At 39.0% G+C, this 13,680-nt stretch overlaps 1 protein-coding gene across 1 annotated transcript in view; it reads right to left on the bottom strand.

The window, feature by feature from the left end:
• LOC107569304 (regulating synaptic membrane exocytosis protein 2-like) overlaps positions 1 to 12,917 on the bottom strand; it is a 105,658-nt gene extending 92,741 nt beyond the window's left edge. The window contains exons 1-2 of the mRNA XM_016255361.1: positions 12,358 to 12,917; positions 3,583 to 3,647 (exon numbers count right to left, since the gene is read on the bottom strand). Coding sequence (XP_016110847.1) covers positions 3,583 to 3,647; positions 12,358 to 12,895 — 603 coding nt within the window. The 5' untranslated portion in view covers positions 12,896 to 12,917. The remainder of the gene's footprint in view (positions 1 to 3,582; positions 3,648 to 12,357) is intronic.
• Between the last annotated feature and the right edge of the window lie 763 nt (positions 12,918 to 13,680).

Raw genomic sequence — 13,680 nt, forward strand, 5'->3', positions numbered from 1 at the left:
GATTCAAACTCACAACCTTTGGGTTACAAGTCCGACTCTCTAACCATTAGGCCAACAACAGACACTGGCAGAAAATGAAACAGACATTTTTTAGTTGTTAAAAAAAAGGTACGCTCGTTCAAAACAGTTGCGTTCGATGCTTCGCTGGCTGTGCTGATATAAATCTAGCGGGTCTGTTGTAGTGTTGGGTCGTTCTTGAACAATTCTTCATTTTGAAAGAATCTTTAATGTGACTCGGGAAGAACGAGTCGTCTCAGGGAGTGATTCGTTCAGTTGCGCATGCGCAACATCCTATAGGTTCTGTACTGGAATTAGTCAAGTAGTTCACCTGTTTCGAGTCATTCATTCATCACGTGACAGCCCCATACGTTTAACCAATGCAGTCTGAGCCAGAAAGAGAATTGATTAGTTCATCCCCCGAGTCTTCGGGTTTGAGTCGTTCGTTCATCACGTGACAGCCCCATAAGCTTAACCTATGCAGTATGAGCCGGAAAGAGACTTAATAATAATAACCAACTCTTTATTACCTTTGTTACAACATTCAGTGTTATGGAAAAGAACCATCATGACAGAAATTCACACATTTATAAACTGTAATAAGTAAAAAGCTACAATTTGAGACCAGAAACGCATCACGTAACTGTAAGAGTAAATAATAATTATAATAATGATGATAATAATAATAACTATGCACCCGTTTGTCAGGAAGCTTGTAAATGAACTAATTTCTCTATCCAATGCTGTCACATGACAAAAGAACGAATGATTCGAAAGACTCGCGAGATGAACTAATCAATTCTCTTTCCGGCTCAGACTGCATTGGTTAAAGCGTATGGGGCTGTCACGTGATGAACGAACGACTCAAACCCGAAGACTTGTCAGATAAGAGCTGAGGTGAGCTAATCATAGACTGAAGACCCAGGTAAACAATGAATTAATCTTTTCTGTTTCTTATAGCAGTTTTGTATTGTTTGTAGTGTGATCAATGTTTGCGTAAATAGTAGACGTGTTAGGGAAGTAACACGTAACATTTTAATTATATTTTGCTAAAATGAATGAAATGAATGAAATGACTCGAAAAAATATTCATTCATTTTGCTGAACGAGACTCAAAGGTCCAAGTCGGTAAAATGATCCGAACTTCCCATCACTAGTCTGTTGTGTCTCTGTGTCATAAGTTCAGTGACGCAGGTATTAACGATTCTCTCCGGCCAATCAGTGATCAGCAGAGTTTACTCGTCATGTTTTGGTGACGGTACGGTTCACTTGGAACCTCAACCGAGGTGGTACTGAAAAAAGTACCAGTACCAGGTCTGGTATTAAAAGTGCTCAGGTGGCCGAAAAGTTTTGCTCAGCAAAAGAAAAAATTATTGGGAACATTGGCCATAGGTATGAATTTTGTGTTGTCTGCAGTGTTGGGTGAAACGCGTTACTGTAATTAAATTACTTATCCACTGTAAAAGTAAAGTAAGGGATGAAAGAGAACTCAATTTGGTATTCCCCTGCTGTCTGAGAGACGGCTTTCTGTGTGTGCGTGCACAGAAACGATCTATCACAGCGCACAACTGTCGACTTATTAGCAGTAGGACTAATCAGACTTCCCCCTAGAGGATGGCTAAAGATTTGCTAGCTTGTATTCATAGTTACTTGAGTGTATGCCTCTAAATTAACAGGTTCTCACACTCCACAGGTTGAAAACCCCTGTTCTAGTGAACTAGAAACCATGGCCACTACAAGTTATGTCTACTATAAGTTACTCCCCCTACAAAGAAACTTTTCTGCTACTGCATTTAAGTGCATAACTGAATATTTCACTAATAGCAGTTATTTCATACTTGATGAGAAATGACAGTAATATGATCTTATAAACATAATAAATAAATAAAACATCAAATAAATATATCATATACTTGAAAAGATCATTTCAATGGTTGCATCAATGACGTCCACAAGCCATATTTCCTTTGCGGAAGGCGTAACTTGTAGTGGTCATGGTTTGTAATACTTTGGGATGCGGATAGACTCAAATAATAAAATGAAAAATAGAAATAGAATAGGTAAATAGAATTAACTTTTAAAACTAAAGAGAACATCACATATATTGTTATTGATGTCAAAGCCTGTACATCCAACCCAACTTTATGTTTTTTGTACAAATTCCTCGGTTTTAGCTTAAATCTTCTCTCACTTGGTTCTTTAAATATTTGTTAAAAGTTAAATTAGACCGATTCAAACATGGGCAGATGATAACATAACAGTTCCCAACATACCCTCTACCTCAAAATTATCAAAGCTACAAAAGAGTAAAAGATACAACTCAAACTACAATAAATTGTTTGTGTCAACCATAATGTGTTTTGTGTGATTAATTAAAGCGAACCAGGTGTGTTGTGAATAATCTGTCCAACCTGATTGCAAAACATTGTTGATTTGAATCACGGCCAGTCAGAAGATATTTAATCTTTAATATATGCGGTGGAGAATTTTGAACCAGTAAGATTGCAATTTTTCTGTGGGCTGGAATATGTAGTGCAAAGGTTGCAATTAACAAAATGTCCCGTCACTTGTTGCGGGACTCAAAATTTACATTCTTGTTGCTTTATCGCATTGCAAAAATTTTTCAATTTAAAGACCCTTTTTGAACAAGTTGAAGCAAAACCAGTTGAGAAGCACTGATCTAGATCAATCCACTAATCAACCAGAAAAGCAAAGTAAATTGCTCTCACACCCTCAAGCAGTATGGATGTAGCAAGCTGCTTCTATTCACTACTGCGAAAGACGTGGGGAACGAAAAAAAAAAAGACAGGACTGAAAAGGACAGCATGAAGAATGACACAGTGAAAAGGGGAAAAGAAAAACAACTGCTTAGTGCAAGATTGATTCCCACACTAGTCTATCCCTGTGTTTAAGCTGAGACTGAAGGACTGAAATCATGTCAGGAAATCCCAAAGGGGGAAACAGCGTGAAAAGGTGACGTGACCAAGTGAGGAAAACAGGTTTGCAATCAGAATGGAGTATCTGTCCGCATCGAGAAGCATGCAGCATATGGAGCAAACAGTGCCAGGAAGTTTGTCATTCATCTTTCTGTGTGTTAGGATGCGATACGATTTTGCAGCCAGAAGATAGTAGAGCAAAGCAAACAAGAGGGTTCTCCTCTCTTCCGAGAGGCCCGATTAGAGTAGGAAACCCTCTAGGGGCAGAAACAGACAGTGAGCGTGTCGAGCAGGTCAGTCACAGGAAGCAAGAGGCAGGCGGCAGGAAGTCGTCTCAGTACCTTGTCACTATGGCTATGCTCCTCATTAAGTGTGGTGCTACTGCACGTGTCAACCCCTGAATCTTTGACCTGCGGCTCGCACCACTCAGCGTCTTCGTCATGGGAGCGCTCCCAAAATCGCACCACTGTCTTTTGCCTCTCAGATGGGGCGTAAATGGCGTCCAAAAAATGTGCCTGCTCATTTGTTTTTCTTTTTCCCCTTTGAATGTTGCCTAAAAGTTATGTATGATATAAAAAAGGAGGAGAAACAAAACATGCAGAGGTGAATTAAACGAGGGGAAATGGGGTGAGAGGGTTACAAGCCTCACCATAGACATTGAGGAGGCCTCGCTATGCCAAGACGCATGGTCCCACCAGTGACCATCCATATCTCCTGAGGACAGCACAGTGAGAGGACACACACGCACGCACTCGTGTCAACAAGATTTACTTTATATAGGCAAATACGCAACATTCATTTACTCACACACTTTCTCTTACATCTCTTTTAAAGGAGTAGTTCAACAAAAATGAAAATGCTGTCATCATTTGCTCACCCTCATGTCGTTGCACAACCGTATAATTTTCTTTCTTCAGTAAAACACAAAAGGAGATATTTTAAAGAATGTACTAGCCATTGTGTTCCATGCAATTACATTGAATGGGGACTGAAACTTGCAAGTTTCAAAAAGGATGTTCAAGATAGAAAATGCAATGCCTGATTCATGAATGGATCGTTCTTCTGAGTCAGATCTTTTTTAAAAATCAGTTGATCTGGTTCACAAAGATAATCACAATTCATGATCTGGTGGCAGTGGTTAAGAACATTAATTAAAACTTGGGTCTGTTGCTTATACAAAGCTTTCAAATGACTTGAAACATTGTCATAAGGACAACTTTTCTTATACTTTTATGGTGCTTTTGTGAAATTTTCAGTCTCCATTCATTGTAATTTCATAGAAAAATGTACCAGTGTATTCTTGTGTAAAAAAATATATATATATATATATATATATATATTTTTTTTTCTCCACAGAAGAAAGTCAGTCATACAGATTGGTGACTAAAGCATAAGGGTGACTAAACAATGACAGAATTGTCATTTTTGGGTCAATTATCCCTTTAAATTAACACATATAACAATTGATATCACTTTTCTTTAATATACACTTACCTATTCACAAAGGAAATGGAATGAAAGAACAAATACAGATATTTTAAAGTTGCATAGTGTTACATAAAAACCAGCATGAACTACAACACAACCAAAACTATAAGACAAACCCTGTTTTCCAACAATTTGACAAAAAGAAAAAGAAAAAAAACACAAATATCAGCTTCTTAGCTCAACATCAGACAGTACATTTTCCACTAAAGCAAATCACCTGAGTGACATGCATCTAAACAGCACTATTTCTGTAGACAGATAATCTTTCTGTAAGGAAATCTTTATCTGGTTGGAGACACAGAGACATTAAAATCTAGTGCTTAAATGATATTTAAAAGGCATCTTTTTTCTGTTTGATATTGCTCCATGCTGTTGCATAATGCACAAAATACCATAAAATGCATCCTATTTTTCTGCTGTTTTATATGGGATATTTAACATGTACATATATTATGCATATTTTCTGTTATGTATACATTAACTACTATATTCTCATTAACAATACTATATTCTAAGAAAAATCCTGAAATGTTAAGCTACTTACAGTATAGCAAGGAATAGTTTAAGGCAAAAAAACTGTAAAAACACAAAGGCCAGAAAGATAGGTGTTCATCATCAATAAGAAAACCTTTAACATATAAACTGGTATGTTATAACATTAGTTAAAACAGAAAAAAAACAATAGTTTACATTCTCTATTCGCAAGCCAAGCATAGTGATCTCACTCTATAATTGAGATTCAGCCAACTGATGGTGAGAAAGCAATCGTTTCCATTAAAGTTCCAGTAAAGTTTCCCAAATCATGCTAACACAAACTTTTCAATTGTGTTAGCAAGACTAATACATTTTACGACATTTCTTCTCTTGTCTTGAAATTGGTTACATGGGTTAGCAAGCAGATGGGTTTGCAATGGAGCAATACTGTACTGACACTTTCTTAGCCGTTCAAAACAAAGCACACGGTCCAGTTTCAAGGTTTAAGTAAACCATCATCATAAGATTCGCTTGATATGTGCAAAATAAACTGGACTGGATTTAAGTACACCATCGTCATAAGATTCACTTCATATGTGCAAAATAATAGTTATTTACATGTGCCTGTATCATCAGTACAGTAGGAACAGTATATTTGATTAAGAAACCAAGCTGTAGTTTAAAGATGAAAAAGATGGGTATTATGCATCCATAACTTTTACAGCCATATTCAGTGCAGTATCACAAAGGCACTATAATAAATGGATATAAGAAACTGTATCCTAGCGTACAGCATGGAAACTTTAATATTGCAGAAGTCTGAAAACTGCTGCCAACATTGCATTATCCTGTCCCCAATTTCCCTTCCAGCATGCGGTGATATCGGTATGCCACCATGAAAAAAATTTGTGTTGTAAAAGCTTACTTCTGTCGACATTACTTCTGCCTTAACATACACCATGCGTCACAAACCAGAAGCATTTTCCATTCATCCAAGCATGTGTAGACCGTCCCCAGTGTCTTCAGGAAAAAATTATCTGTTCTGTGTAGTCCCAATATATTGTTGATAATCCGTCTTTGCTGCACCACCCTTTCCAAACCTTGGCAAGTTAAAGTTCTGCAAAGCTGATTTACTCGACTACGTCCACCAGGAAAATGACTAGAACTCAACTGCAGCTCTTCAAATCACACTTGGGTCAGTACTTAAAGGTCTTGCACATCCCCTTCAAGGAAGATGCCAAATCTAACTGTTTGCCATTTTTTTCATGGCCTCTCACGGTGTCGTTCTCTTTCCCTCTCTCTATCTCCTTGCACTAAAATGGAGTTCATGCCTTAGAATAATGAGCTTATCGTTATTCTTGTAAGCCAGCTCAAATACCCTGCCCTACATAGTCCCCGCATCCCAACAGAATGTTTCCCTGAGTTTGCCGGGCTGATCCCTGACTCCAAGAACACCTACAGTTTGCTCATGGCTCCATGGAAGCAAGCATTGGTCTCAATCACTTGCACCCAACCAATAGAACTATTGCTTATTGTTTACACAAAAGTCAAAGTTCAGAGCAAACAAGTTAGAAGTCCTCACTCCAAAGCATAAAACAGCAGAACTGTCAATGTTCCAAGTGTTGACGGTTAGGTGAAATATTGACTTACCACCATTTTCCCAGGCTTCACACAGCGTAGCGTCTTGGTGTGTCTCCACTAGTTTGCTACTTTGACCAAATCCTTTTCTCTTTCTGCAGGTGGGGAGGGAATTGAGTACTTTGAACCAATTAGGTTGGGTTGTCACTGACTGATTGACATATGTCCAATGGCACCCGATGGAAGGATAAGCTTGTCAGAGATCAAGCTCCTTCCTGTCTACAGTCGAGAGGTGTGCCACCCTTTTGAGGTCAGAAGGAGTGACTGGATGTCTGCAATACTTGTGGCACCTCTAGAGTTTAATATTTGATGGTGCATTGAGAATTTTTGGAAACATCCATTGCCTGAACAAACACCAACATGGTTACCCTACTGACCCAACAAAACCAAACAAGTGAATGAGCAAGATGAAGGTGGGAGCAAGTGTCTCTTTGAGTCACAGTGTCCTACATTTTTCAGCTCCACTGTAACCTCTTGATTGCATATAAGTAGCTATGGTGGAGACGTAGCCATGACAGATGCACTGGTGCAATTTCACTTTCTGACTCTGACATGGAAGTGACCCTCTACCAGTGCCCTCCACTGCAAAGCTGCTGGGACTCCCTCTCCCTACTTCTACAGATAGAGGAAGGATCTGGGGAGCTCTCTCGCTCCTGTGCAAAGAGGCTTATCCAGTTGAGCTTATTGTGACCCTGACAACATCAGAGCTTTTAGGGGAGGGGCCAGAGAATATCTTACGTGGTAGAAGAAAAAGGAGGAAGCGGAAGGACAGGTACTTCACGAATAGCAAAGATATCATTCCATATCCCTTCCTGGTATCCTAATGATAATGAGCACCATGACACCAAAAGAAGAGAACATTTTAACTTTTGCTGAAACACTCTAACGTAAGCAACTGCCGATCAATGAGAAATTCAAAGAGTCCAGTTGTGTTTTCAGACATCCAGCCTTCTGTATTCTCACTCATTTCAAACTGACCTGGCTCTTCCCACTTGCACATCAGAACAGAAGCGCCACACCACATTATGGATACACTCTCAGAAAATATTTTTCAAAAATCGTACCTTTAGGGGTACAACAGCTTGTCACTGGGATAGTACCCTTAAATTAATATATTTTACCCCTAAAAATTTTCATAGTAGTACCTTACCAGTACATATTACTACCCTAAGGTACTCACCTTTTAGGGGTATATAAGGTACAAAGTGTACCCTTTAAGGGTACCGCCCCAGTGACAAGCTGTTGTATTCCTAAAGGTACAATTTTTTCTAGTAGTGTAGGACAAGACACAGATATCATTCTGTAATGTATTTGGTGTGCTCAAAAGTGAATCTAAGCCAGGGGTGTCCAGTCCTGTTTCTGGAGGGCCAACGTCCTGAAGATTTTAACTCCAAATAGCTCCAACACACTTTCTTAGAAGTTTCTAGTGAGTTTGAAGACCTTGATTAGCTGGTGCGGGTATGTTTAATTAGGGTTGGAGCTAAACTATGCAGGATGGTGGAATAGGTTTGGCTACCCCAGATTTAAGCACCTTACAGTCAAAAGTTCACTTGAAGAATTAAAAAAGCATCAATGGCACGTCCGATGTGCAACCCCCTTCACACATCTCTATGTGTTAAACTCTACATCTGAGCTTTCTCGTGCATAAGGGTTCTTACTTAAAATGCATTTTGTACATGCTAAGACACTAATTGCAATTATTTTGTGTAGTAAACAACATGCCACAGATATTAGGTTGAAAATAACCTGGAATTTTCCTGTACGCCAGGTGTTTTTAAAGGGGTCATGAACTGCCTTTTTATTATTTTGTACTGTTTTCTGAGGTAATCTTATGATGTAATACATTTTTGACATCAAAAAACATCTTAATTTAGAAGTAATAGGCTATTTTCTGTCCTGTTTTGAACCCCCTCATCGGAACGCTCTGTTTGCATAGGCGTGGCGGATTGTAGACTCGGAAGTAAACGCCCACTGCTATGATTGGCTAACAGTTGTGTATGTATGACAGCCTACAGCCTTCATAGATGGATGCTGCTGTGATTTAAGTTAAAAACACATAAATACTCATATCATAAATACTACATATCAAACTATCTGTAATAACAGGCAAAGCAATAGTGATCACATAATAAAAACAGTTACTCACACTTGTGTGGTGCGACATTACTGTAGGATCCAATACAGTCGGCACAGCATCGTCTTTTAGTTTCAATCTTTCTGAAAATCCTGCGTAAAATTGTGCCTTGTTTGTAGGTTTGTGATTACGCGGTAAAATTAAGTGAACAAAAGAACAAGTTCTTACTGACGCGATCTGGAACTTCATTAAAAATAAAGTTCATCCACTCTTTCCTAATGTTGGGATCAGAAGGAAGCTGAAGTAAAGACTGTGTTTGTCCACATCTTGGCACTGCACAGCGTCTTGTTGTCTTTGGATAATTTTTATCATTTGGTTTCTGTGTAGACCTGCGTTTGCCTCTCTTGTTATTTACACTGCATGCGTGAATTGGTGGGCGGAGTTAAACAGGTAGTGATGTAGAAGCAGACATTTATCTACTTCTGCGGAGGCGGGGTTTAGCCACACTATTACGTCATAGAGTGGCACATTCCACAAGCTGTCGTTTTGGCAGATCAGCTTCAATATAAGTTGTTTTTAGACTAAAGAGAAAGTTTTGAGTTGTGAAATAGAGGTCTGCATTCCCAAATAAAACGTGGTAGCGTTTGGTAACTCTGGAGTAATTTGAACGGGAGCGGGCGGTCTAAAAATATCCCGTTCCCGACATCCATTTAGAACAGCATATCTGCGCTTTATTCTTATTGACCACCGGTACAGCTTGTGCTCAGGACTGTTATATTTTGCTTAGCCTATAATTTTAAATGAAAGATGTCGTATTTATTTATTTTTCTCTGTGACACTTTCCTACTGTGTTAACAGAAAAATGTCAAACGAATTTAGTATTTTGACAAGATGAATAAAAATAGCTAATAGGCTATTTTTGTACAACCTACATTTTAATTGTTTTTCTCTCTGCGACACTTTTTCCCTATTGTGTTGTCAATGTTAAACGAATTGTATCCTGACAAGACGAATAAAAATAATAAATACAATTTTTGTACAACATTTTTATTTTCTCTGACACTTTTTGTCCTACTGTGTTGCATAAAATATTAAAAGAATTCTTATAAATTCAAGTCAAAGTCAATAAAGTCAAGACTCTTGACAAGACGAATAAAATAACATACAATTTTGTGCAGATTACACTTTTTTTTGTCAGCCTATCTCTCTTTCTTTCAGTAGCGCAAATTTAAATGTGAGATTCTGGAAACGAGGGGCCCTATCATACACCCGTCGCAATGAGGCGCAAGTGTTTTTGCTAGTTTCAGCCCGACGCAGTTCTCATTTTCCCGTCCTGCGCTGCGTTGTTTAAATATCAAATGCATTTGCGCCCATTTGTGCCATGCGCTTAGATCGTTAAAATAGGGCCCGGGATCTAAATTTAGCGGGAACGGTTGGGTCGGGAAGAAAATTATTCTAAGTGGACAGCGGGTGAACAAAGAATAGTCATATAGCGGGAGCGGGTGGGTGCAGAATAGAACCTTGCGGGAGACTGAAAAAACAGTCCCGTGCAGACCTCTATTCTGAAACTTACAGGATGTTTTTATAATACAATGACCTCTTATATGTCAAAAGAATTTTGATTTCTCAGTTCATGACCCCTTTAAGTGCTGCCCATTTTGAATATCTCTCTTTTTTGACAGATCCAGTTCAGGCCATGGAGTACTCTACCATTCAGGTGTGTTAAATAAAAAAGACATTTAAAATGTGCAGAGCTTGGGAGATTCGGTTTGAAAATCCTGGCTGTACAACTAATGAAGAAACATTGGCATGGCTGAAAAAGGCAATTTGATGATACATTTTTAATTCTCTGACATCTTAAAGATGCTAAGAATCATTTTAGCTATAATACATGTCAAGACTTTTCCAGCACGGACATCTTTTCCAACCAACAAGTTCATCCATAGGTCTTTCAAAGACCTACCGAGCATAACATCATCAGGTCAGTTGAGGTCATAGTAATATACTCATTTTAAATGTCCAACAGCAAAACCTATAGAAATTCATTTTCTAACAGGATAACAGGAATCAATTTAACAGTGAATAACAATGTATGACCTGTGTCCCCATTCACATTCTAGCATCTTCAGCCCGGCTTGCATTACATAATTAAACCTGCCTGAATAATGAAACACCCTCCATGGTTTAAAACCCTGGTCATGTGACTCACACAAGTAATTGCCAGGATCACTGGATTCTCCTTTGTCTTAAGTGCAGTTTTAAACTGAATTTAGAGGTGAACGGTCACAGAATAAATGACATGTTACAACTGATCTCAAGAACCCCAAAGCACAGAGACTAAAACTAAAACAGAATTACAAAGAGAACTGGCACTTTTACTGAATCTGAGATCAAAGTAACAACCTTGCAAGTCTTTGAACTTCATCTTCTCATCTTTTGACGTCTCATCTGATTGTGTTGAGAATATTAACTCAGGTATTACTGTTACAAGCAGAAATTTTACAATCACAATGGTTAATGGTTAATATTCAACAGTGGGCTTTTAACAACGATTAATTCTATAATGCAGTTGGCATCAAACAGAACTGAAAAAAAATGCAACAATTCTTCAACAAATGTTATCACTATGCTCTCTTAATTAAAAGAGCCTCTCCAAATCTATATTTAAGGCAGACTCAGTAACATCACATCATAACCCACAGCATCATAACTCTAACCTGGGGGTGTCAAACTCAGTTCCTGGAGGGCCACAGCCCTGCAGAGTTTAGCTTCAACCCTAATTAAACACACATGATCCAGCTAATCAAGTCCTTCAGGCATATTTGAAAACTACATGGTATGTGTGTTGGAGCAGGGTTGGGTGAACTATCCTTTAAGAGGGAGAATTGAGAAGAACCAATAAAGAGTAACCAAAGTCATCTAGGACATGGGTCTCCAACCCTGCTCCTGGAGAGCTACCTTCCTGCAGAGTTCAGCTACAACCCCAATCAAACACCTGAACCAGCTAATCAAGGTGTTCAGGGTTACTGAAAAATCACAGGCAGTTGTGTTGAAGCAGGGTTGGAGCTGAAGTCTGCAGAAAGGTAGCACTCCAGGATCAGGGTTGGAGACCCCTGATCTAGGATGTCAAACCACAAGATTCATCTGGCTGGTGTTTATAAAGTGCACAAAGGCTGCATCCAAAACAGCATACTTCCCTACTATATAGTAGATGAATAACAGTATTAAAAAATAGTAGTATGTGCAAATTCACAAAACAGTGGATGCACATTCCCCAGATGACCTAATGCTTCCGGCGAGATTCTGAAGCGTGTATATGATGGACACTTTACTATGCCGTGAGGCCACAGGAGGTGATGCTGGTGGTAGGTCACATGACAATGACAACATGCCGAGTGGATTATAGTCATACTACACAAATTCATACTATATAGAACATACTTTTTAACAGTCGCAAAGTAGTTACTTTTTTGAAAAAGGAGTATGCAATTTCGGATTGAGTAAGTAATGATTATGTTTATGTTTCACTGGCTCTAAATAATCCATACAACAGCACTGAAGTTTCTGCTGTCCCCACCAGCTCTGGAGCAACATGGTGGTTACCATGAAGGCACAGCTCTTTCTAGGAATCTGATATGACTGGAGTCACATCGGAGATTCCAAAAACGTTTAATGTAACTTTTCTACCTAAAACACTGCAACTTTTATCAATCAGCAATTCAATAATTTAATTCACAGTCAGCAGTTTACCTTTTTCGCTGATGGACTCGCTCTCCAGCTCCACATCCTCACAGCTGGTGTACTCTGGCGTGGTGGCCAACTCCTCCTCTGAGCTGCTGAAGCTGCCCATGGTTCTGAGCTTACCAAGGCGTTTGCTGCGGTGTGGTCGAGGTGGAGGAGGCTGAACCGACTCGGATTGGTCTGAGCTTAGAGAGTCGTTTCGTAGCATGCTATCCATTTTGTCCTGTTTGTTCCTGCGCATAGCTGAGCTAGGGTCCAAGTGGTGCTGTTGGGGTATGGGTTTCCTCGTTGGCTCTGCCAGTCCTCGGCGGCTATCACCCAGCACAGGGCTGCGGTGTGGTGTTGGTGGGCTATGATTCGACATCCGACGTCCCGGTGAGCTCCTGTCCATGGAGTACGAGCGTTGACTTGGGCCTCCCAACAGAGGGAGGCGTGACTGCCGCCCACCGGGGCCATGCAGAGGCTCGTCCAGTTCTGTATAGGCAAGTGAGACGTCGCTATGGCGCCGCTCGTGCCGAGCCCGTGACACCTGGGCATGGATGCGCATCTGCTCCTCGTAGGGCTGGGGTTTGACTAATATTTTTTTTTATTTCAGTCAGTTGCCAAAGCAACATCTCTTATTTCAATTGAGCTTAAACTTCATGTACTAAAGTAACTAAAACTAAAATTGAAATAAAAAATTACATTTAAAAAAATAATTTAATTTAATTCAAAATAAATGTAACATTTTAACTAAAATTGAAATTAAAAATGACTAAAAAAGAGACTCATCTCTCATTTCAATTTAGTTTAACTTGATGTACTAAAAAACTGAAACTAAAACTGAAATAAAATTTAATAAAAACTTTAAAAACATTTTTTTTTTTAATTGTAACTACAATAGTATCTCAATTATACTAAAAACACTGTTCTATTGTTACTTTTCTAAGAGACTGGACCAGACTGGTGGATGAAAATATCCTATAGACCTACACAAATCTAAAAACCAATCTGCAACTCACTATAAAGCACTGAGAACCACGTAGAAACGCCATAACGACCACCTATAATACCGTAGCATTACAGTGCTGGATTTTGCATGGGCGAACATCTTATTTTTATTGACACGGGCAATACATCATTAAATGATTGTGCAGAGTCAGCAGCAGCACTACCGTATTGAGCTGCACCATATTCCAGCAGTAAATGATTGCTGAATATCTAAATGTAAATGTGACATCATCCATTCTGTCATCATATGCAATGCTGCAATGTTAAACAATGAAGTGATATTATTCCTTGATTTGTGCCTGTCATCTCTGTGCAAAGCACCATGAGATTCTCAAACAGAGC

Source organism: Sinocyclocheilus grahami, unplaced genomic scaffold (genome assembly GCF_001515645.1).
Source record: "Sinocyclocheilus grahami isolate Dianchi unplaced genomic scaffold, SAMN03320097.WGS_v1.1 scaffold1331.1, whole genome shotgun sequence".
Taxonomy (NCBI): Eukaryota; Metazoa; Chordata; class Actinopteri; order Cypriniformes; family Cyprinidae; genus Sinocyclocheilus; species Sinocyclocheilus grahami.